The sequence below is a fragment of the Pelodiscus sinensis genome, chromosome 23, assembly GCF_052426305.1.
Source record: "Pelodiscus sinensis isolate ZL-2025 chromosome 23, ASM5242630v1, whole genome shotgun sequence".
Taxonomy (NCBI): domain Eukaryota; kingdom Metazoa; phylum Chordata; order Testudines; family Trionychidae; genus Pelodiscus; species Pelodiscus sinensis.
Window position 1 is genome coordinate 1,523,850 of NC_143074.1, and position 25,228 is coordinate 1,549,077.

The 25,228-nt window shown below is 49.2% G+C and overlaps 1 protein-coding gene across 3 annotated transcripts; it reads left to right on the top strand.

Annotated features, from left to right (window-relative positions):
• Positions 1-24,855, top strand: SLC31A1 (solute carrier family 31 member 1). 3 transcript variants are annotated; one of them, XM_075905227.2, is made up of 5 exons: positions 1-141; positions 18,736-18,915; positions 22,908-22,980; positions 23,352-23,520; positions 24,254-24,855. In XM_075905227.2, the coding sequence occupies exons 2-5, from the start codon at positions 18,781-18,783 to the stop codon at positions 24,453-24,455; spliced, it is 579 nt and encodes a 192-aa protein (XP_075761342.1). In that variant the 5' UTR covers positions 1-141; positions 18,736-18,780; the 3' UTR covers positions 24,456-24,855. The 3 variants fall into 3 exon arrangements, with proteins under 3 accessions (XP_075761342.1, XP_006117420.1, XP_014426104.1); XM_006117358.5 differs by lacking the exon at positions 1-141 and adding an exon at positions 4,370-4,523; XM_014570618.4 differs by lacking the exon at positions 1-141 and adding an exon at positions 13,985-14,126.
• Positions 24,856-25,228: the final 373 nt, after the last annotated feature.

Below are 25,228 nucleotides of genomic sequence, written 5' to 3' on the forward strand. Positions count from 1 at the left end.
CCCCTCCCGGCCCGGGGGCGGATCGCGTGAGCCAATGGAGCGGCGTCCCGCCTTTGCGGGACACGTCCTAGCTGAGAGGACACATGATGGGGGGCGGGGCGCGCAGCCCTTGAGGTGGCCGGGCTGGCGGATCCCGTAGCGGTGAGTGGGGGCCCGTCCTCGGAGGAGCCGCCTCGCCCCCGTTCCCGCGAGCGCAGCGATCGGGCTGCCGGGGGCCGGCTCGGGCGGGGGGGGGCTCGCGCTGAGGAGTTCGGCCAGGAGCGCCCCGCCCGCGGGAGAAGTGCCGCGATCGCCACGCAGCGCTCGGGGGCCGGGCCGCTTTGGCCTCGGGGGGGGGGGGGCCCGCCCCCCGCCTCCCTTTGCGGCCGCTCCGCAGGCTGCCCTGGCGCGTCCCCCCGGCAGAGCCATCCCAGGCTGCCTGCGGGGCGCCTCGCCCGTGGGCCGGAGCGCGGCGCCTACCCTGGACCCGCCGCTGGCACGTCGCTTGCGCCTCCCTGAGCAGGACTGGGGGGGGGGGGGTCATTAAAGTATTTACCAAAGTTCTGACTCGGGTCTGTCCTCTCTTCTGGGCCGCGCGGTCCCTGCCTCCCACTCCCTGCTGCGCTGGCTCCCCTGTAGCCCCATGGAACGATGCTCACAACCCCAGGCGGGAGCGGTTGGGTATGATTCTGAGATCTGAGCTGCTCCAGGATGTCTAGTGACTTACACTGTGCTCAAGTGCCTAGGAAGGTAGCAGTAATGTACCCGTGCTGGCCCAGTTTACCTGTACAGACTAACTCCTACCCCCTGTGAGGTGAGTGGATAGGAGGATGGTACTGATGGTGAGTAACCCCACAGGTTTAGTCTGGAGTGAATGGGGAGATTGCTGTTAAGCAAAACTTTTTTGTTTACTCCACTAACATAAGATTTGTAAGGGGAGAACTAGAGCTGCCCTTTAGAAAATCTCTGCGTATGATTTTTAACTGGACCTCACTGTTTCAGTGATAGAAGTGAAAGTGCAGCAGGAGAGTCAGGCAGCGACAAAGGTGTCAAAAGAGTTTCTTGTTTGCAGGAGCACAATGCTGGTTTTGCCAAGCAAGGGGCATTGCAGCTTTGCTTATGGATCAGAGCAGTGTCCATGTAAAGCTGCAATTTGCTGCATTGTTGGAGGGATAATAAAAGATGTAGACGAGATGTAGCATCGTGGCCCTCCTTTGTCTGGTGGGCCACATGATTGCCAGTGGTGGGCAGCCTGTAACCCACAGCCTGCAGCCCACACATCACTACTCTGCCCTCTTCCCCTGTGCCTCTGGGGCACTGGAGCGCTGCACTTTCTACTCCTCCGTCTCTCTCTCAGCACTTCTGGAGCACCATGAACCCACTGATTCCTGCACCATCCCTGTTCCTGCTCCTCTCCCTCCCTCCCAGAACTTGAACAGCTGAGTCACAGCACTCCAATAGTGCCAGGAGGGAGGGGAAGGACTAGGAAGTGTGGGGCAAAAGTGCGTGAGAGACATGTGGCAGAACGGTGCAGACTGGAGATGTGCCCTTATCTGGCTGGGCTCCAGCTGTCCCAGCTCACTCCCAGAAGCTGTGCCTCTGCCTTTTAAATGCAGTAACAGCCTGGCAGCTCTTACGACATTTAAAAGGAAGAGCCGCAGTGTCTGGGGACCGGACAGCTGAGTCCCAGCTCACGCCCCCTCCCCCTCTGTGCCGCTGCCTTTTAAATGTCGTAAGAGTGGCCAGGCTGTTACTGCATTTAAAAGGCAGAGGCGCAGTGGCGGACCGCGCTGTGTCTCTGCAGTTTCCCCCTTTATCGACTAATCGATAGAACCGATCCTTGGGGCACTCTGCTAGAAACCGACCGCCAACCTGCCATTGAGCCGTTGAGCACTACCCGTTGGGCCTGATGATCTAGCCAGCTTTCTATCCATCTTACAGTCTGTGTATCCAATCCATACTTCCTTAATTTGCTGGCAAGAGTATTGTAGGAGACTGTATTGAAAGGTTTGCTAAAGTCAAGTTATATCACATCCACCGACTTCCCATATCCACAAAGCCAGTTACCTCCTCACAGAAGCTAATCAAATTGGTCAGGCATGACTTGCCCTTGGTGAATCCATATTGACTGTTTCTGATCGCTTTCCCCTCTTCTAAGTGCTTCTAAGTGGATTCCTTGAGGATCCCCTCCATGATTTTTCTGGACACTGAGGTAAGGCTGACTGGTCTGTAATTCCCTGGATTGTCCTCCTTCCCTTTTTAAAAGATGGGCACTACATTTGCCTTTCCCAATCATCCAGGACCTCTCCTGATCTCCACAAGTTTTCAAAGATAATGACCAAAGGCTCTGCAGTGACATTTGTCAACCCCCTCAGTACCCTCGGATGCCCCATGGATTTGTGTATGTCTAGCTTTTCTAAATAGTTCTTAACCTGTTTTTTCTCCACCGAAAGCTGCTCACCTCCTTCCCGTACTGCGTTGCCTAGTGCAGTGGTCTGGGAGCTGACCTTGTCTGTGAATACAGAGGCAAAGAAAGCATTGAGTACTTCAGCTTTTCCCACATCATCTGTCACTAGGTTACCTTCCTCATCCAGTAAAGGCCCCACATCATCTCTGATCACCCTCTTATCACTAACATTCCTGTAGAAACCTTTCTTGTTACTCTTTACATCCCTTGCTAGCTGCAATTCCAGTTGTGCTTTCGCCTTCCTGATTACTCCCCTGCATTCTCGAGCAATATATTTATCCTCCTCTCTAGTCATCTGTCCATGTTTCCACTTCTTATAAGCTTCCTTTTTGTGTTGAAGTTCACCAGGGATTTCCCTGGTAAGTCAGTCTGGTCGCCTGCCATATTTGCTTTTCTTGCTGCGCATCGGGATGGTTTCTTCCTGTGCCTTCAATAAGTCTTCTTTAAAATCCTGCCAGCTCTCCTGGACTCCTTCCCCTTCATGTTAGCATCCCAGGGGATCCTGCCCATCAGCTCTCTGAGGGAGTCAAAGTCTGCTTGTCTGAAGTTTGCTGCTCTCCTTTCTTCCTTTGGTCAGGACCCTGAAATCTGCCATCTCACGATCACTGCTGCCCAGGTTGCCACCCACATCTATGTCCCTACTAGTTCCTCCCTGTTTTGTGAGCAGCAGGTCAAGCTGTGTGTGGTCCTTTGTTGGTTCCTTCAGCAGTTTGTGTATTTTGTATTTGTGTTAGGGGCATTTTTTGCCTCTTGGAAGCGTAGAAGTTACATTTGAATTAGTTTTGTTATTGGCCTAGCTGAGCTTGTTGATTTTTCAGAAGCAGAATAAATTGAATGTTTATAATGGTTGGAAATCTATCATATTCTAGGGCTTGGAATTTAGTCTGGGTAGGAGGGGATCGTGTATGAGTGTGTCTATAAAAACGAAGCCTGTGCCTCAGCGCTTCCCTCTCCAAAAAGCTTGTATCATCAAGTGGAATCTGGAGCCTCTCTTCCAGGGAAATGGGGTTATGGCAGCAGAAGGAAGCTACAGAATGTGAGTTCCACAGATGTAGAAAGCAGAATCCAACTGCATGGATCCCCAGCTGTGGCTTGGAATAGCCTTCCTTTTATTCTGCTTTCTGGGGGTCTCCCGCACATCAGCACGGTTCCTCCTGCTGTTGTTGCTAGCACTGTTCCCATCACGTTGGTGGGAGAACATGGAGGGAGTTCACAGAGCAGGAAGCACCATTAACTGCCAGAGGGTTTCCAGTCAGGAACCTGCCAGGAGATAATGCTGGCCCTTGGGCGGCTTCCTCTCTTCTGTGCTCCATGCCTCAGCACCAACCATGTTTACAAATGGAGGGAAAATAGCATCCCTTTGCTGTGACCCTTCTCACATGCCAGCCCCCTGCTTTGCTTCAGTTCCTTGTTGCCCGAGCTATGATATCCTACTCCTACAGCTGAGGAGAAACTCTGTGACCATGCTAATGTTGGCAGTTCCTGGAGCTGTGCTACTCCTGGAGCATAGCATCCACCTGCAAGAGGGGTAATAGATACCCTAGCAGACCAGCCCACCTCATGGCCCATAGAGATTCTGCCCTCACGCGGCTGGCTAGGCTTGCAGCAGGCTGCCTTCCTGGAGCTGCTTCCAGGCCAGTAATAACTATGTGTCTTACACAGTACAAAGTCTTTGGCTTTGTTAATTGAAAACATTGGTGTTTGGGAGGAGGGATCATTTGACTCGAGATGGAATGGGACTGAATCCCTCCTGCCTCCAATTCTTACCATGATTTCAAATGCCAAAAATATGCCAATAGTGACCCATTCTCTCTAAAGGTACTGGGGCTAAATGAACCTGATTTGGGATAGGCTATGAAAGGACTAAGATAGCAGTAAAAGTGCTGAGGGTAGGAAAAGAGAGTTAAATCTGAGCTGTAGTTAATGATTAGTGAAAGGGAGAGATAGTAGATCTGAATTTTGCGAGTCAGCATTATGTGAAATTTCCCTTTTAAAAACTTTGATCCATCTAAGGATTATTGTACTGGAGGAGACCGGTCTGTTGAAGACCGTGAATGGAAAAACTGGCTCTAGGAAAGTAAGTACCCACCACAGCGTCTCTGGTTGTGACTGGCTGCCTTTGGAAGGTGTCTGGGGACAGTGTAGCCCTCGGAACTGAAGGAAGAGGAGAGATAGGGTGGCTTCTGTGCTGAATAGTCCTCATTTAGACTATGGAGCAAACTCTCTGTTGGTCCCTGATTGTTCCCTGTCCAGTGCTGTTTGCCATCCGTAAGGTGACTTGTAAGAATGACCAAGCTGTCTTGCCTACCTGCAGCACCCTTTCAAAAGTCATTATCGCTTCCAGATAATTTTGTCATTTCTCTTCCCCCCTCTGCCCTCCAATCCCCACCCAGGAGAAAATTGTTGTCTTGGTGAGTTGAGAAAGATGGTGTTTTTTTGAGGCAGGTGTAAACTTCATAAAGGCAAAAATATCTCAATGGTTTTGGTACTGTCAGATGCACTGGATAATGGAAAAGCACTCCCAGTGTGTCCTGGCTCTCGCCCATTTCTGGATGAATCGATGGAAACTATTTGCTTATTGTACTTTGTCTTCTTTCCTCTGTCTTTGCCCATTGCCCATTGCTGGGTGAATCGTCTTGGTCTGTGAGCATTTTAACATTTTAAACAGGATTTTACATGCTGACAATGTTGTACTACAAAAACATATCAAGCAGGGACTTTTAGGAAAGCTTGTAATGTTCTCAACTTCATCACTGTGAGATGTATATGCTGGCCATGGTTGTGGGTGTAAGTACTTGTGTATATAAAAAAGGATGCTCATAAAACTTTGGTTCCATCTTGCAATAGGACCGAGCAATCAGACAGGGAGAGGTACCTCCCAAGCCAAGTATTTGCACAAAACCAGACTCAAAGAATGTGTATAACCCAGGGAGAGACAAGGGTGGACCGACCATGAGAGATAATGGAAAGACATGGAGGCGGTAGGGGATTTTCCCACTCTGAATTCCTGTGACTGAAACAAAAAACCTGCAAACCCTTGTAAACTGGAATGGGTTTGAAGTGAAAGGCATCTGGAAACAGGGACAGCCTCTGGCAGACAGCTGTCTGTGAAATGCTGCTCCCTGCTAAATGTAGGTGGGGAGGGGATGCTGGGGAACTATTCAACTAGGTAACTTGGATTAGAAGAGGGAATTTTACCTAACGTGGCGCCTGGGTTGGGTCTTTGGTTATTGCTGTGTAGCTGGCATGTGTTTGCTTTCCTCACTATTGCATCTTTGACTCAGTGGTTCTTTTGTTAAATGACTCCCTTGTTTGTTTTTATCCCAAATGGGTCTCTGCTGTGTAAACTGTGTGCAGTGTGCATGCCAAAGGGAACTGATAACCAGTGGGGGTGGGGAGGCTGGTTTCACGCCTCCTTCCAGGGTGACTAACTAGAGGGGAATGATCAGTGTCTGGTCATTAAGAACTCTGGGTCAATAGATTGGTGGACTGGGAAGAGATGTTCATTGTCCTCTTCCCTCCTCCCCCAGAGTAACAAGGCTGGTGGAAGGTTGGGGGCTACCAGACTGCTGCACTGGGCAGCACAATGTAGGGCAGAAGTGAGCATCTGTCAGTGGAGAAAGAACAGCTTCAGGACTACTTAGAAACACTGGACATTGATGAGTGTCCAGGGTGTGGAGGAAGTTGGCTGATGTGATTGCAGAGCCACTGGCCATTATCTTTGAAAACTCATGGCAATCTTGGGAGGTCCTAGATTGCTGGAAAAAGGCAAATGCCACGCCCAACTTTAAAAAAGGGAAAAGGAGAATCCGTGGAACTACAGACCAATCAGCCACACCTCAGTCCCTGGAAAAATTCTGGCAGGGATCCTCAAAGAATCTGTTCTGAAGCACTTGGAGGAGAGGGAAGTGATCAAGAACTGCAAACATGGATTCACCAGAGCAAGTGGAGCCTGACCAACCTAATTGCTTCTATGATGAGATACCTGGTTCTGTAGACATGGGAAAAGTGGTGGCTGTGATATTCCTTAACTTTAGCAAAGCTTTTGATATGGTTTTCCACAGTATTTTTGCCAGCAAGTTAAAGAAGTCTGGCTTGGATGACAGGACTATGAGATGGCTAGAAAGCTGGCTGATTGTCGGGGTCAACAGGCGGGATGTCTAGTTGGCACAGGAGCTGCAGGATCCACCACTGTGGGGTGAGTGCCAGGCAGGTGAAACCACCCCAGGGCCTTCACCCCAGACTATTTACTGTGTTGTGAGAGGACATAAAAGTTGACCAATGGGTTGTGAGCGCCAAAAGATTAAGAACGGCTGGTGGAGAGACTTGATAATAGTTGCCCTACAGGTGTGTGGAGGGAATGGATATATCACTGCCCGCTGCTGGATGGCAGCAGACCTCATCTGTGTCTAGGGTGCTGCAGTGTTCATGGAGAATCTCCTTTCACTCCAGTCATCTGTTGGTGATTCTGCAGTAGCAGGATCTGGGTTGTCTTCTAATTTTTGCATAGCTTGAGAGAATAAACTTGAGAAGAAATGGGGCACTCTGCACACCCTTGTCCCCTAGCATCTGTCCTGTCATGGGAGGCACCTGGGGCAAAGAGAGGAAGAGGGTCACATGTCTGTGCACACCGAGAGAGAGAGGCAGGGGATGAGAAGGAGCTGTGGAGAGGGATGGAATGAATGAGGAGAGAGAAGGAATGAAGCAATAGTGAAATGAGGGTGGGAGTAGAATAAGGGGACGAGGGTGTGACAAAATGTAACCCTACATGCTGTCGTAATAACCTGTGTCCAAAGTATGCCTTGAGAAGTATTGTTTAAAAACTCATAATTTGCTGATTATCTTTATCCTGCTAAAATCACAACATTGCACGCAACGTTCTAAAATTCCATTATCTGGTGGTGTTAACACGGGTTCCAAACCACAGCCCTACTTAAGCAGAAGTTGGCAAACAGGGCTGTCTTAAGAAAAGGAATGTGCTCTCTGCTTAATTTGCATTTAAGCAGTAAACAGGATAAGCAAAGAGGATGGGAAACAAAGAGCGCTGTAATAGGTAAGGAAAAAGAATCCTGGAAATGCCTTCCCTATTGATTCTGCCTCCTGAATCTCAGCTGAAAATGGTTTTTCAAGAAGGGGATACTATAGAAAGGAGGGACAAACACAAACCCGCTTGGTATTCACAGCACCTGAAGCAACAAGAAAACACTCATTGGATAGGGAGAGGTCCTGACTTAAAACTGGCCAGTAAAGCTGGCAAGAGCTTGTGGGGTGAGAACTTTTTTGCTTGGGGTTTGACATAGTTTGGTAAACTTCAGAGGGTGAGCCGAGTTATTCTGGAACTGGAAAAACTTATAAAACAACAAATCGTTTGGTAAGTTAAGCACCGCGGCTGTGTCTACACTGGCAAGTTATTCCGGAAAATCAGCCTCTTTTCTGGAAAAACTTGCCAGCTGTCTATACTGGCCGCTTGAATTTCCGGAAAAGCACTGACGATCTAATGTAAAATCATCAGTGCTTTTCCGGAAAAACTATGCTGCTCCCGTTCGGGCAAAAGTCTTTTTCCGGAAAACTGTTCTGGAAAAGGGCCAGTGTAGACAGCACAGTAGTGTTTTCCGCAAAAAAGCCCCAATCGCAAAAATGACGATCGGGGCTTTTTTGCGGAAAAGTGCATCTAGATTGGCCATGGACGCTTTTCCGGAAAAAGTGCTTTTCCGGAAAAGCGTCCTGCCAATCTAGACGCGCTTTTCCGAAAATGCTTTTAACAGAAAACTTTTCCGTTAAAAGCATTTCCGGAAAAGCATGCCAGTGTAGACGTAGCCAACTTGTGTTTTATCTTTCTTATAGCCATTTCTAGCTTTTGTCCTAGTTGCTTGTGCTTACTTAAATCTATTTGTAGTTAATACACTTGTTTATCTAATCCAGCATGTTTAACTTGAAATGTTCTAAGTTGATGTGTAAGTTGAGGAAACTTCATTTGGGATGGCAAGTTATGTGCGATTACCAACCTTCTATTACAGAAATAACAGACCCTGTAAAAACTTGTATTGCCCAGGAGAGGGCTGGAAAATACAGGACATACATTTCTGCCAGGAAAATCTAAGACTGGGGGAGGGGGGTTGATGGAATCACCCCGCAGTAGAATAAAGGCTGCTGAGAGCCAGTGCTTGGCTGGCTGGAGCACACACATGCATTACTGGGAGTGACTCACATGCTAGAGGCTATTCGTGCGCAGTCCAGACAATGCTATAGGCTCACATGCTAGAGGCTATTCGTGCGCAAGCAACAAAGCAATGTAAAGGGTGTCCCAGGTCAGAGGCCAAAGTGACCCAGCTACTTGGCCTGCTTGTGCCTGGTATGCCACAGAGGATAGCTGGCAGAGGCTGCATTTGGATGTTAAACTGTGCTTGGGCAGCCATTGGTCCCTCACTCGGACAAAACAAAGGCTGGCCCCTTGTTCCTGCGGCCCGCCCTGCCCCCGCTTTCACAGAGTGTTCCCGTTAGGGCTCTAATTCTGATTGTTGAGGAGGAGTTCCTGGAGGGTTCAGCACAAGACACAATCTTTAGTTGAAGATTAACTCCTGAAGGCTCCAAGACAACGCTGGAGAGTTGGCTTCCCTAGTTCACTTGCCATCCCTTGGGGCTGTGGCAGGTACCTGTCTGCTCTGGTAAGAGGAGTCCCCACCATGGGCCCACTTCAGCTGGAACCAGAACGTTGATTCATGGGATGCCTACATCTTATGTTGAGGGCTGCCTTGGCAGCTTGTCAGGAGCTGAGAACTGCACCTAATTTGCATTTAAATTGACACTGCTCGTCACGGCTGGGGGACTCCGGGGCTGGGGGACTCCGGGGCTGGGCCATGGTTGCAGTTTGGGGTTCGGGCCAGAGGAGAGGCGCCAGATGCAGGCCATCCCTTCCCCTGCCATGGCAGGCTGGAGGCCAGGCTAGGTTGGGGGTAGGGCGGCTCTTCTTCCCACCTTGGGCAGGTGCCTTGAACACCTGCGCAGCACTAACTAGGCAGCTGCATGGCTGCACCGCTTACCGGTAATCTGGACGGCCAGTTCTCCCTGGTGACCCCACCCTGGGTGACTGCTGGAAACATCCAAGCCTGAACTGGGGGAAGGACTGGGCCTGCTGGGAAGGGTTTCCCTTCTCTGAGACGATTATTAGATCAACTCTGAGGGAGAGCAGTTACATTAGCCAGTGTCTTCCTGTACTAAGCTTAGCTGGCATGTTCTGTTTTATATTGCTTAGTAACCTGCATTGTTCTGTCTGCGTCTCTTATGACCACTTACATCCTGTCTTTTATACTCGATAAATCACTTGTATTGATAATAAACCCAGTGTAAATGTTACCAGGAGAGGAAGGAGTCTGTGCATCTCTTTCATTACATCAAGAAAGAGGGCAAAATTCATGAGCTTACTCGGGACAGGTCTCTGCCCAGTATAAGATGGATTTTCCTAGGTATCAGCTCCTAGAGGGGCTGATGTCTGAGTGCTGCAGGCAGGTATCTGACTGGGCTGGTTTTAGTTAAGGGCTATGGCTTGAGGACGTGGCCCAGACACTGTATCTGTATTACAGCAGGCAGGCCAGCATGCCTGACACAATAAGGCAAGTATGGGGGGCCCTAGCTGGCATGGAAAACAGGCACCATGGGGTCTCGGCAAGTGGGCCCTGACCTGTCACAGGGTTCCACAGTGATCTGGGTTGTGAGGAATCTTTATTAATGATCCAGATGTTGGTCAGAGAGCATACTGATCAATTTGCAGCTGACCCAAAGATAAGGGAGGTTGCCAACATTTTGGAGGGTAGAGCTAAAATTCTGAGGGATGCCATTAAATTGGAGAACTGGACTACTGACAATACAAAGTCAAAGGTAAGGTGCTACACTTAGAGAAGGAAAATCAAATGCACCAATACAGAATGGCACCAGCACTGCTGAGAAGAGTCTGGGATTGGATCACAAGCACAAGTCAGCAATGCAATGCTGTTGCAACAAAAGGAAATGCAATTTTTGGTTGCCTTATCCAGAGGCTTAGCATGCAAGTCCTGGGAGGTGATAGGACCACTTTTCTCAGCCCTGGCTAGCATCACCTGGAGTATGTGTCCAGCTTTGCTCACCACTGTGTAGGAAGGATGTATAGAAACTGGAAAGGATCCAGAGGAGAGCAACACAGAGGATCAGAGGCGTGGAATGTAGCCAGAGGAGCAAAGGCTGAAGAAACTGGTTATGGTTAGTTTGGAAAAGAAGAAATTAAGGGGGATAGGATGGCGATTTTCAAATACTTGAAAGGCTGCCGTAAAAAAGAGAGGGAGATAAGGTTGTCACCTCAGAGGGCAGACAAGAGGCGGTGGGTTCAAACTACAGCACAGCAAATGTAGTGCTGACCTGTATGAACAGCGGGCCAACAGAACAGACTGCTTAGGGCAGTCATGGAAACGCCTTCACTGGAAGTTTCAAAGGAGGCCACAACAAACTTTGCTTGGTGGCAGGGTGTTAGACTAGCTGACCCTTGTTTTAACCCTGTGGTTCTGGGATTCTGTCTCTGGGCCTCCCTGTATTTCTTCATTGTTAAATTATATCTGCGCCCTTTCCTGTGCCTCTCAATGCCCCTGCCCACTGTTGGTTTTGTGGCCAAATGCTCTTGTCTGCGCTCTGCAGTCTTGCAGTGGAAACTGCTTGAATAAAGCTTCATTTTGTGGAGTTCTGTGGCATTGTCCTTGTAAGAATCTAATATCCTTAATTCCTTATTTTGTCTCCTTTTGTTGAAAGTTCAGAATTGTCCCTGGGAAATGTGAGTAGGCTGGAAGATTAAGATTCTCCGTTTATGGGGGAAGTAGATCAATTGAGCTTTTTTTAATGTTATAAAATAACATGATTAGGATCACGTTCCTTCGTGGAGATGAAGAGGAAGAGCACCACCAGTGGGGTGGCAGGACGTGTGTGTTGCGCTAAGTTAGCTCCAGACGGTATCTCCTAAAAGCCCACCTGCAGCTCTGTCTCTGGATGTAGGCTGTCGTTCCATCTAGTGCTCTCTTGCCTTTGATCAGCATCTCACTAAAGCCCAGCCAGTGCTGTCGTGTTCTAACACAATTGTGAAGCTCCAGGAAGCGTAAACAAGCCAGCATTTGAACCAGGCTCCCTGCTTTAATCAGGCTGTTGTTCTATGAGTGCAGAAGCAGAATGTGAAAGATGGTGGCCTCCTGCCATGGATCCTACACGTAGTTGTGTGAGGCGGGCACTGCACTATTACTGCAGGTGGCCAGACTCTCCCCAGATGTCTGTGCAGACTGCCCAAGGACCCCTGGGGGCAGATCAAACAGCCTTCCCAGTGACCCTAAACTCCACTCCACTGACTGCTGGGCCCATGAGTTGGACAGCTCTGCAGGACACCATTTCAGATTTTGGGTGGGGGACCTCTGCGTGCTGCAGTGGGGGGACAAAGTGAGGGAAAGGGGGATGGACTGAAGACATCAGCTTTAGCAGTGTTACTGAGCATGCTCGGTACGGGCCAAGTGGGAAATTGGGGTGGTTTGACCTGTCCACCACCCCTACACACACACCACTGCTTTCCAGTGCCAAGGCAGTTAGCTCACAGGAGCTCTGTATGTAACGCCTGTGTAGAAGAGAGCAAATTTAAATAGAGACCCATTCTGTTCTAATACTGCCATAGTCTGACATCTTGTAACAAGTCACTAAAGGAACACTAGTTAGGTTTAAAATTCGAATATATATTCTTACAATCAACAAACGATCCATCCCTGTCGCCTTGTGTGGGCACTAAGCATGTTCAATTGCAGTTATCTGGCTCATCCTGTAGTTGATACAATTTGTATCGACTGCACGACTGGTCGATGAGCACCGCTTTGCAGAGCCGCAGCAGGGGTAGCTCCAGGAGCCAGCTCGAGCCGGGACTGAGGAGTCCCAGCTCCGGGAGCCACTCGCTGGGGCTCTTGTACATTTCAGAGGAGGAATGTGGAACTCTCTGTGCAGCCCAGGGCCAGTGGGAAGTCCTGCTGACTGGGGGCTCTTGTGCATTTCAAAGCGGAAGCACCCTTATGGAGCCTGGGGCCAGCAGGGGACTCAGAATCCCTGCTGACCCCGGCTCCATGCGGCGCTGCTGCTTCGAAATGCCACACATAGCCCAGGGTCAGCTGGGGAGTCTGAGAGGCAACAAGGGGGAGTAATCAACTAATCGACTGGACTATCCGATAAGCTTTTGCTTATCGGATAGTCGACTAGTCCTTCGCATCCGGGGGGGGCAGCTTTTAAGCTGGCTTCCCCCAGAACCAGCTCCCGTTGTTACCCCACCCCACCCCACCCCTGCCTCTCATAGAGGCAGCTGGAGGTCTGAGGGGAGTGAGTAGTTAATGTTCCAGTCGACTACCCGATAAACTTATGTTTATTGGGTAGACAACTCACTAACATCCCTAATGGCGCTCAGTTCCATCTGCCCTTGTGTTGCCCAATCCCCCAGTTTTGTGAGATCCCTTTGTAACTCTTTGCAGTCAGCTTCAGACTTAACTCGTGCACCTGTGTATTGGAATCTGGTCTAATATTTCCTCCAAATCCCTAATCCTTCCCCCTCTTCTCCAGTGCACAAATGGGAATCTGCTCCCTCTTTCTCAGGAGACCAGTGCCTACAGCCTCTGTTTGGAGTGTTTCAGAGGGGGCTAATGAAAAATGCCTCAGACTGGGCTGTCGTAGGCCCCGTGGCCCTGTGCAACGAGAGGAGGCAGGGCCTTTGGGCCTGTAGCAAGTATGCTGGCTCTGGGTGATAATGCTCCTAGGCTGAGTTTTCAGAGGCCTCTGGAAATCTGTCTGAACTAATCACAGGGCTTTGAATTCTTTGGGTTTTTCTTTAAAACCCGAAGTCCCCAGTTCTGGTGCTGGTATGTGCAGCTTGCCCGTTTGCTCCTCATCCTCCCACGCTAATCTGACCTGGCCTCTCCTTCTCCAGTCCCTTTGCTGGCTTCCACCCTCCTTTTTAGATCACATCCAAGCATGCAGCCTCTTTCACAGCTCAGCACAGCAGTGTCATGGCTGCACCCCTGCTCTCCTCTGCTCCTCTAACCCTAACCCTGCCCCTCTTTCGCTCTGTCTCTGGCATCTCCCTGCTAAACTGTCACCAGAGCTGCCCTCTCCTCCTTTGAAACCCAAAGATGCAGCGTGCCCCATGCCTCCCGACAGGGATCGGGGGGGCCTTTTACATTCTCCATCCTGCACTTTGTACAGCCACTGTGATCCTGGCTTGAAACGTGCTGCACAGAGTGTAGGCCCAGAATGAGCCGCCGTTGCTCTGCTGGAAAGCCAAGAAATCCAGCTCTTGAAATGCAAACAGGTGGACTGTGCCGTCTGCTTTGGAGTGTACCCTTCAGCTGTCCCTGGGGTGAAGTGACACCCAGGAGGTAGGCTTTTATTTTGGAGAGGAAGCAGTTGAAGCTGGCACGGGTGTCAGGAAATGGAATAAACCAGCAGCAGCGCTCTGGTCTTATGATGACTAGCTCTGATCACTCCCTGCAGACCACAGGTTGAGTGTGAACAGTACAGCAGTGTCTGTGGACTCTGCTCCCCGCCCTCCTCTGGCTGGAGTGTTTTCCTTTGAAAGCTCTGTGCTCCAGGGTAGCTGCTCATAGCCGGTCGGGAAGGTTGGGAATTGCTGGCTGCCAGCTGGACTGCTGTAAGTAGACTGTTGCTGATTGCCATATATTTCTTGTATGTATCAATTTCTAGCAGCAGGCAGGACTGGCAGGTTCATGGCTCGGGAATGGCACAGAATTGGTGTCTTTTGCTCTTGTGGACAATTTAGTTTCTCTAGGTTTGCTTTCAGGGCTTTCATCGTAGTTTGGCATAAGCTTTGAATCCTGAAACTTTGCCTGCCTGCTCTGGGGAATGTGGGGATTAGCTGGCTTTTGTTTGTGAAACTCTAAACTCTGCCTTGGCTACTAAATCAACTCCATCAGGAGACCCATTCACCAGGCAGTAGTCATCCAAATCTGGGACTGATTGATAACTACGCCGCCTTCCAACATGGCTAATTGTGTATTGATCTCTGACCAACACTAGTAGAGTAAATAATCTTTGTACAATAGAAACCTGATAGGTGTTGTGCGAGGGCCCGTTCTTCTGTGCAGTAGCCATGGAGATGGATGGCTTTTATTCCTTTGACTAGCTAGTGTGAAAAGCTGTACAGCTCTGTTGTGGGGGGCATGTTCAAGTGCGATGGGAGAGGATTTGTCTGGTTCTCCCTCATGGCTACCTCTGTGGGGATTAATTTCAAAGGGGGCTCAGTGTAGCGGATTCCACTGAGATGTCTGCCTTGGCAAGAGGAGCTCATTGCACACTCGGAGGCTTAGGGTTTGTCTGCTGCAGCTGGAGGTAGACATACCCAGTGTAGCTGTGGGACCAGTAGCAGTGGGATGTAAGATCCTAGGGGGCTGGCCTGGGCTGTCTGCTCTTGGTCCTTTCAGCTCGCTTCAGCCCAGCTAGTGCGTCTGCATGGGCTGCAGTCCCCCATCTAGCACGCACGTGTAGACAGGCCCTTAGACCAGGCTGAATACTCGCTTCCTCGTCAGCCTTTGTCCGAATCCTTCCCGCAGTCTAAACTTTGTGTGCGCAGTAGAGTCTCTGGCGTGTGTGAAGGATGGGCTGCCACCCGAGAGCTTAGCCCAGAGAGATCTGAGCAGGGCCTGGCTGTTCAGGGAAAAGCATTTACACAGCACGTTGCCTCCTCAAGGCACCTCGTTCTTACCTGGTCTTTCTAGATCCTCCTGGAAGCTGGTACAACTACGCTTGTCTTGTGCCTTCTGTGAGCAAGGTGAGAGGTGGCCTCTCCAGGATTCCCAGTGAGACTTTGCTACGTTCTAGCTGTTTGAGTGCCAGCAACTCCACCTGCATCTGCAGTGTTTGATTGGCCCATGGATCAGTTCTGCTCATGGATGGGTGGGGACGGAGGCGGGGAGTCTGGCCCAAAGGGATCGAGGGAGTTGATGTCCAGAGTTGGGATTAGAACTTGGGATCTTGCTCCTAGTCCTGTGCGTAAGTCCCAGTTTGCTCTGTTTCTCTTAATGTCTTGATGGGCCTCCCAACGCAGGGCATTGACCCGGAACTACCCTCTGATGTGAAGGGGGCAGGAAACGAGATGCTGATGAAATTTACCCCTTATCACATATTCTGCCCTTCCTCTTTTTATTCCTCAGCCAGCCAGGCACCGTTGAGGATGCAGTCGAACCTGCTATGTGCCCATGTGCTAGAAGCACTGTGCAGACCTGTGAACCTGTCCAGGTCTCAGGAGTCACTGTGGAATTTTACCCCTTCCCTGAACGCAGTGATGAGCACTAGAGCAAGCAGCAGTGTAGGCATAAAAATACCTGCTGCTTACTGCCGGCTGAGCGCTCCCGACTGAACCCATTTCAAGCTTTGGCCTTAATAAGAGCTAGTGTCTCGCCCCACTTAGACTCTGACCTGGTAACCTCTGCGCCCCTTGCGGGGAACCCAGCTCCTCGCCTGCCAGCCAGCTTGTTGCTCTGGATTGCCCTTGCTGTAGACCCACAAACCCACTACTGCCCCAAGCCATCTGTTCCCAGGCGGAGTGGGGGGAGTGAACGTCCTGTTCTCCTGGGGGGTGACTTTTAGTTTTAAATGATTTTTCCAACTATTAATTCACTTTCCACAACGGCTTGAACTGTCTTATCCCCTTACATCAGTACCTGGCTTTAGAATGGCGTCTTATACTTGACACAAAATGCAGGACAACGTAGCACTTTAAAGACTAACAAGATGGTTTATTAGATGATGAGCTTTCGTGGGCCAGACCCACTTCCTCAGATCAAATAGTGGAAGAAAGTAGTCACAACCATATATACCAAAGGATACAATTTAAAAAAAAAAATGAACAAATATGAAAAGGACAAATCACATTGCAGAACAGAAGGGGGATGCGGGGGGGTGGGAAGGGGGAGGAAGGAAGGTAAGTGTCTGTGAATTGCTGATATTAAAGGTAGGGAGAGTGGGATGTTTGTGAGTTAATGGTATTACAGGTGATAATTGGGGAAACTGTCTTGGTAATGGGTGAGAAAGTTCAAAGACTTGTTAAGTCCTTGTTGATAAGTGTCGAATTTTAACATGAATGACAGTTCAGAGGATTCCCTTTCAAGTGCAGATGTAAAAGGTCTGGTACCTTTCCTTGCAACAAACCCCGTTGCCAGCTTTGTCCACATATTCATTCTGCTGATACCATTATTGGACCTAACCAAGTGAGTTATAAGATCAAGAACACATATTCCTGCGCATCCAGAAATATAATCTACGCTATCATGTGCCGAAAGTGTCCGTCTGCTATGTACATTGGACAAACATCTCAGACACTTCGCCAAAGGATTAATGCCCACAAAACAGATATCAGACAAGATCACAAAGAGAAAACAGTTTCTTGCCACTTTAACCAGAAAGGACACTCTCTAAATGACTTAGCCACCTGCATTCTGCTACAAAGACCTTTTACATCTGCACTTGAAAGGGAATCCTCTGAACTGTCATTCATGTTAAAATTCGACACTTATCAACAAGGACTTAACAAGTCTTTGAACTTTCTCACCCATTACCAAGACAGTTTCCCCAATTATCACCTGTAATACCATTAACTCACAAACATCCCACTCTCCCTACCTTTAATATCAGCAATTCACAGACACTTACCTTCCTTCCTCCCCCTTCCCACCCCCCCGCATCCCCCTTCTGTTCTGCAATGTGATTTGTCCTTTTCATATTTGTTCATTTTTTTTTAAATTGTATCCTTTGGTATATATGGTTGTGACTACTTTCTTCCACTATTTGATCTGAGGAAGTGGGTCTGGCCCATGAAAGCTCATCAACCATCTTGTTAGTCTTTAAAGTGCTACGTTGTCCTGCATTTTGCTTCAACTACCCCAGACTAACACGGCTACATTTCTATCATTATACTTGACAAACAGTGTTGAGATCTTAGGGGCACGGGTGAGACAGAGAACGGTCCTTGTTCCTTAGGCACTAGGTGGGGAGCCTTTGTGTGACCACCACCAAGGGCAGTGTTGACCCACGCATACTTCAAACAGACCCCACTCCCTTCCCCCAGAAGGCACCACAGAACTACACCCCGCTCCATCCAGTTACCTCCTTCTGATGCTCCTTCCGCTGGTGAGCAACACACACCCAGCCCACCTGTGATGCTCCAAGACCTCGAGGGCCCAGTAGTGACTTTCTTTTGCTATTTGCTTAGTAGTCTCTTAATTGCCTCACATTCTAATTGTGCCTGGTGGCCTCTGCTCTCCTCATGCCAGAGCCTGAGTTTGAGCAGTAAACCGCCGAGGGGACTGAGGCAGAGCCCCCCGCCCCCGCCCAGTAGATTACATTAGCAGCTGTACCATTCACCTCAGTGTTGGATAGGGGCCTTTGCAGGAGTGCAAACAAATTACACCCCAGCTCCCCTGTGTCCTTTGCCTCTCCAGATCCTCTGGACCCTTCCTCCCTTTCTGCCTTTGCTCTTCTACTCTTCGGGGGATTTTGAAAGCAGCCCCTCACACCTGGAGGGTAAACCCTGACCACCATTAGCCACTTACTTGCTCCGCTTCGTTCTAAAGAGATTGGCCAGGCCCATGTGCTTTGCAGTAAGCAGATTATATGGGTTTGGACTTGCTGCCTTCATTCTGTTTCATCTGTCTAAAGTAGCTACTGTAGTTGTGGAAATGAGACTGGCTTGCCTGGGGCTGCTCCAGACCTTTCCATCCGCAGTAGCTCTTGTCCCAAACTAATGTGATTTTTGGACCCAATTAAATGCATGGCTGCTGATTAAGAGAATTAGCATGAGTCTGAGCCTTCGATAGATGCCATTAAAGTGGGTCCTGGGGGCAGTTAGATTTGAAACAACACAAGTCAGCCTTTGCCTGTTCAGTGTCTGGCATTTAGAGACTTTTTCACTTAACAAATTAAAAATTATCCTTTCTTTGCTGCTGCATGTCATCTCAATTGGATTGTAGGCTCTTCAGGGGAACGACCGGGTGTGTCTGTCACCCGCTGGAGAGTTGCAAACATACTGAAGACATTAACCTAATGGAAACAGAGATACAGTGAGCTCTGTGTAGGGGACTTGAGAGATTATGGTGGCTCCAGGCTAGGAGCCACATCTCTAGGACAGTACTTCTCAGGCCTGGCAAATTGGAGGCCTGACTTTTTCTTTGTAGATAATGGAAAGAGCCATCTGTCGGTGTTTTATGACTCGTGCCCTAACACCCGTTATTCCATCTTGCTTCAAGGCTCCCACTGTCCTGAGTGCCACCACTGCCAACTCTGCAGTAAAGATGTCTCACGACCACCAGGCAGGCCACATGATGAACAGCTCCATGGTACCCACCTCTGAGCACCATCATCCGACCTTGGAACATCATCACCCTACAGCAGCACCAGGACACAATCACGCAGCCGGGATGATGATGGTAAGTGAAGTCCAGACAAGCACACTTAATCTGGACTTGGTTCCCAAAGTCCAGAGACTTTTGCTTCCCTGACCAGCTAGAAGCAACCAAACCGAACCCCATTCCTTAACTTACCCCATGCCCTGAGAACAGGACAGCACCATGCTGAGCATGTGCAGCCTCGTGGTGGGTGTCAGTTTGTGTGTCAGTTGCCATGTTGCTTTCTCTACTGATGGAGGAGGGCATAGGAGCCCTCTTGCCACCAGAGGGAGACAGACACTTTCCCTCTAATCCACCTTGACTGCCTGTTCCCGTTCTGTTCCTCTCAACACAGGTGAAAAGACCTCTCTGACCTGCTCCGCTAGCTTTCTGGTATTTGTACGGCTCTTTTAGCCTGTCCAGCCCATTCCTCCCCTTAGTGTGACAATGGATGCAGACACTCAGTCCTGAGTGGCATGCCACTGCAGATGATGCTCCCATAAGCAGATTCTGCATCCTGTGGCCCCTTGGAGAGAGGAGCTGCTCTGCTCTCTTGGCATTTGTTGCTGTCTGTTTGCCTTGTGAAATGAGATGGGCGGCTTCCCTCCAGGCAAACGCAGCTTCCCGAATCCTGCTGGTCCCAGCCAAGACCTCGACCTTTCATTCTATTTCTCTTGTGCTGGTGGGGTCAAGGAATCTCTTCCGTAAAGCTTTTGCATTTATATGTGTAGAGTTCTCGCTAAATCTTTGATTCATGGTAACAGCTGAATGCAAGCAGCTGGCCAGCGCTTTTTATAGTGTCCGTCTCCATTTGCTCATTAGGAGAAGTTATACGCATTTAGAAATGTGAGGAAAAATTAAATTATGGCTCATCAATTCTTCAAACTCTACATCAGCCCTGCCGCACTGCTGCAGGTCTCAGTGCTGAATATGCTGATGGCAGGAATTCTCCCATTGGTGCAGGTGAGCCACCTCCCCGAGAGGCGGTTACTAGGAACTCTTTTGTCGACCTAACACTGTCTTTCTACACTGAGAATTAGGTCAGTTTCCCTACACTGATTGGGCTGTGGATTTTTCACCCCTTGCTTCCTCCTCTAGCAATATAGTTACGCAACTTCATTTTCTAGTGTGGACCAGGCCCATGTTCATTGCAGGTTCCATGAATTCCAGAATAGCAAACATCTCCATACTTTTCAGACTTCAGTGTGTGTGAGATGAATTCAGAACTTGTCTGGATCACTTGTAAAGAGCAGGACAGTAGCTTAGCTCTTCAGAATTAGAGAATCAGAAGCGTTAGGATTTTTTGGAATGGCTCAGTAGGAAGCCTTTTAGTTAGAATATTTTCCTATTGAAAAGAGAGGCAGTGTGCCAGTAGGAAAAATAGCAAAACAAAAGCAGAAGCCTGAAGTGTACAGGTCACCGTGCAGTTAGCTTTCCAGGTCATTAACAGCCAAGTTTGTTTCAGACTTTACAAAGCTTTCTCCCTCCCCTAGTTAAATCAGGTGATAATGGAGCTGCTAGGTAGTTCTGGGCTGTCTTTGTAGCAGCTCAGAGCAAAGAACCAGCGTCTTAGTATAGTAGAAGATTTATTTTTTTGTATACACTTTAATTTTTTAAGCAAAATTTTCTCCATATTTTGCCAGTCCTGTTAAAGCTGAGGAATTTCTCTAAGGCTGTGTCTGCACTAGCACCTATGTCAGCAAAATGTATATTGCTGAGGAGTGTGAATATTCCATCTCCCGAGGGACAGAAGTGTTCCTGTGCCCAGTACTACGGCAGCAGGAGAGCTTCTCTAGCTTCTGACGTGCAGCGAGAGCTATCGGGAGAGCTCACCCATCAGCATAGACACACTGCAGCAGTGCCAGTTCAGCTGCTCCGCTGTGTGTATTAACATGGCCTCAGATACTACAGCCATTTGAACCTGTTTGAACTGTTAAAAGGTTTAGCCGCTTTTTGGGTTGAAATGAATAACCCTTTGGCATCTGACTGAGATTTGTGTCCTGCTGACTTGTAGCAAATTGGGAGAGGGAGAAGCTCTAGAAAAGGTGCTGAGAGATTCTTTCGTCACCTTTGAATGGCTTTGCGTTGACAGCGGAGTGACGTTGTGGGCAGGTCTGATGGGGTAAATCAGGCTTTGTGGTCCTGCCACACACTGCCCCAGAGAGATAATAAAGAAGTCCTCTAAGCAGGCTTGAGTATAAGTGGAGCAAGCAGCCAGTCAGGGTCCAGGAAGGCCCTATAAAAGGAGCAGTAGTCAGTGCCTCTGGAGACCTCAGGGTGTGCAGACCTGGTGACTGGCTGGCTGGCTGAGAGCGGCAGCCCCGCAGATCCCTCTATGTGCAGAGCTTATGGGGGACTGCTGGTCTGTGCTGGGGCTCTGAGCTAAAGGACTGAGGTAAGCTGCCTCGGGGGAGAAGCCGTGGGGGCACCACTCTCTGCTGACTGGAGAACTGAGTCCGAGGGATTTGATGAGTTGCACAAAGGGTGCGTGACTTGGCCAGGAGGCTGAGTTGCTGAAGAGGCTTCAAACAGAGATAGTGCAGGCATGTGCACTTGGCCAGAAGGGGTGCTTGGGGGAGGTGAAGGTCGCCCCATTACAGCATGTCTCCACTACCAAAAAACCATGCAGCTGTGGGTCTCAGCAGGCTCGGTGCACAGCACTAAAAATGTCCATGCAGATGTTCCTACTCAGGCTGGAGCCTGAACTTTGAGACCCATCTCCTTTGTGGAGCCTGGCCCGCAGCTGGAGTAGGAACATCTCCACTGCTGTGTTTAGCCTCAGAGCAAAAGCCTGAATCAGCTGCCTGCACTGGTTTGATTCAGGCTCCAAGATTTGCTGCTGCAGGGTTGGATTTTGTTTAATTTGGTTGGATTGGAGAGGTACCCTCAGCACCTGGCAGTTGTAGTTGGCCACTGACTGATGCGAGTAGAACTCTAGGCCCACACAGCACTGAGGCTAGTGGGGCACAGCGCAGGCAGATCCGCAGTAGGATCAGGCCATTGCTTGTACCTCCTGCTCTGTGTGCATAGTGTGATAGGACTCGCTTCACATCCAGTCCGTCTTTTACTTCCCTCAGAGCATGTGACTGGCTTGAATGAGGCCTTGTCTGCAGCAGGCCATTAGGTGGTTAAACCACCCTAGCCCCTGTGTAGACAGTGCTAGGTGAGGGCGGAATTCTCCTATTGACCTGGGAGGTGGGAACGGGAGAGTTCCTCCGGCAGGTGCTGTCGTTACTGAAGCGCTGCAGCAGGGTCCTGCTGCATTCTAAGTGTTGACAAAGCCTTAAGCTTAATTGGGCGTTTACCAGAAAACCTCCTGGACGGACGTAGCTGTGTTAGAGCAGAAACATGATCCTGTTTCTCCATTCTGTGCTTCATTTACACTGTCGTGGTTTACTAACCTGAAGATCTCTGCCCATAAGATTCACAGAGGGAAGAAAATCCACTAGAGCTTTTTAACCCCGAAACATAAACCAATGGTGCATTCCCCCAGAATTGTGCATCTTCAGACAACTCATTGGACACTGGTCAATGACCTACATGGAATCTCTTTTAAAAATAAACGAACAAACAGTAAAAGCCTTTTATGTAAGTTACAGACAGGGTTTGAAAGATTAGATTTTTACTGATAAATGTTAATTACTGTGCACACACAAACTGACTAAAAATCCATTGATGAGGATTGAAATTTACATACAGACTAAATAAGAAAAATGCTACTTGAAAAAAGTCCAGTGACATTTTATTTAAAATTGTTACAAATGGACTCACGGATAGTTTCAGCTCTAACCAGAATGTTCACAGGAATACCTAGGCCTGTGCTACACTAGGTTTGCTGTGTCCTTTTATGTCAGTTACGTGCATAGTCATGGACCAGAATGGACTTTCTCCGAGGTTAACTCTAGTTGTGGCAGAACAAAGTCCTTCCATTTAACTTCCTTAAAGCTTGTCTGTATGTTCTGTGAAGCTCTGGCTCCCTCCTTTGTAGCTTAGGGATCTTGCTGAAGTTTTAAATCATCTTCTCTCTTGGCCAGGACATGACTTTCCACTTCAGCTACAAGAATGTGCCGCTGCTGTTTTCTGGACTGGTGATCAATACGCCTGGAGGTTAGTAAAGCTGTTAGCAAAGCTGCTGGCTTGCTGCTCTCACCCGAGCCCAAACCAAAGGCTTGCTACTGAGCAGCGTTGTCTGAATGATCCCACACCATAAGGTCAGGCGTTTCGAGAGTGTCTAAATGAGATTAACAGGTTTGAAATTGGGGCCCAGAGACCGAAGGGGACAAGACAACGTTCTTGTCACTATTCAGGTGTTTCAAGAGTAGTCAGTTTCACTTCACGGGGTTGGATGTCACACTCCCTGTGGCCTGTGTGGTGGGAGCTGCTTGTTGGATTGTTAGGTGCTTTCTCTATGTGCGTGAAGCAGATGTCTCATTCTGTGCAGAGTCCGTAACCTTGTGCTGTCCTTTCCTGTTTGCCAGAAATGGCTGGTGCTTTCGTGGCAGTTTTCTTCCTAGCCATGTTTTATGAAGGCCTCAAAATAGCCCGGGAGAGTCTGCTCCGTAAATCACAAGTCAGCATTCGCTACAACTCCATGCCTGTCCCAGGACCAAATGGCACCACTTTGATGGAGACACACAAAACAGTTGGGTAAGAATCCACTTTCCCTCTAACACAAACACTGCTCAGCTCAGCAGAAAACAAAGGGAAGACTGGAACATAGCAAATTGTAGGCAGATCAAATAGTTCTCTGCTGTAAAACTAACCTCATGATTGTACATGCTTCATCCTGGAAGAGCTTAAAGAACAAACTATAACTCCAAGGAATCTTGGCACCCTTTTTGGAGAACAGGGAGTCCAGCAGCCAGTCTGCACCAGGCCCATGAGGCCCTTCCTGAGATGGGGAAACGAAGAACAAAAGCAGGGGAAGCCTGTAGGTAGGTGGGATGCTGTTTCCAATTTGAATTTGGACAGCGCACTCGGCTCTGTTCTTGCCGAAGGCACCGAAGGGTCATTCTGCCCACACAAGTGGTTGAGGCCACTGTTTGCAGACAGAGGAGCTGCCCTGTGTGGCTGACCGTGAGGGCCAGGTTGTGAAAGGTGCTGGAAGGGATTTGACCCTCCAACCTTAGCAGTTGGATCACCCAGTGAACGTGGTTCTGTTCCTAGAACTGGTTTTGATTACAAGGCAGCCAGCTTCATGGGGGAAGCTGCAGTCCCCTGACAAACACACGTAACAGGAGATATGTTCTCTCCCATCTCTTGTGGTGTTTTGTGGCCACCTTGGCATTCCCAGCCCACAGATTGTTTTCACTGCAGGGACGCTGCATTCCCCATCCTGTGCCTTCGTTCACTGATTGATCCTTCTTTTCTGATTTCTCAGACAACAGATGCTGAGTTTCCCTCATCTCCTGCAGACAGTGCTGCACGTCATACAGGTGGTGGTCAGTTACTTCCTCATGCTGATCTTCATGACCTACAATGCCTTCCTCTGCATAGCTGTGGCAGCAGGCGCAGGCACTGGCTACTTCCTCTTCAGCTGGAAAAAGGCAGTTGTTGTGGATATCACGGAGCATTGCCATTGATGCTGGACACAGGGCGAGACCCTCTCTCTGCCCCTCCATTCGCTCCAACTGCAGTCATGAGTGGATGGGGATAAGTCCCAGGCTGACTGAGAACCAACGTACACCAGGAAAACCGGTGTGTGTGTGGGGGGGGTGTCACCGCCAGTGTCCTAGTCAAGACAATGCACAGGCAGCTCACAGGGATTCCTGGTGTTGGGGGTTTCCCACCAAGCAGCCTGGTGCCAACACTAGATGGACCAGCTCCTGAGGTCACGTTGACTGGAGCCACCCTTGACCATGATGCATACTGTATTTGAGATTGTACCCTGACTGAAATGATGTAGCAAGTAGAATTTGACACAATTATTGAAATGTCCTTTTAAAACATTTTATTTGTAAAGAATAAATGATCAGAGCTGGAGATTTTAGGAATGGTTGTTAAAGGCACCAATAGGTGCCAATGGCTACTTTCATTTTCTAAAAAATCTGTGCTTGCCTCACCGGCTGGGAGAAGGGAATGTGACCGGCCTCTGAGGCAGCATTACCCTGTTTGTAGGAACCTCTCTCCACAAAATGTGGCTTGCTGCTGGTAGGTCACTAGTGGCTCGGGGCTGCTCTGAGAAGTGGGCACTGTTCTCATTAGCTCCAGTGGGCATGTTGTGCTGATATGTGTCTGGGCCAGACTGGGGCCCTTCCAAGCCCACGATTGTGTTTAACGTTGCTGGTTTTCTGCTGGATCCTTGCTCTGCTTGGAATATTTCAAACTGGCCACTGCAGCTCACTGATCATGGAAA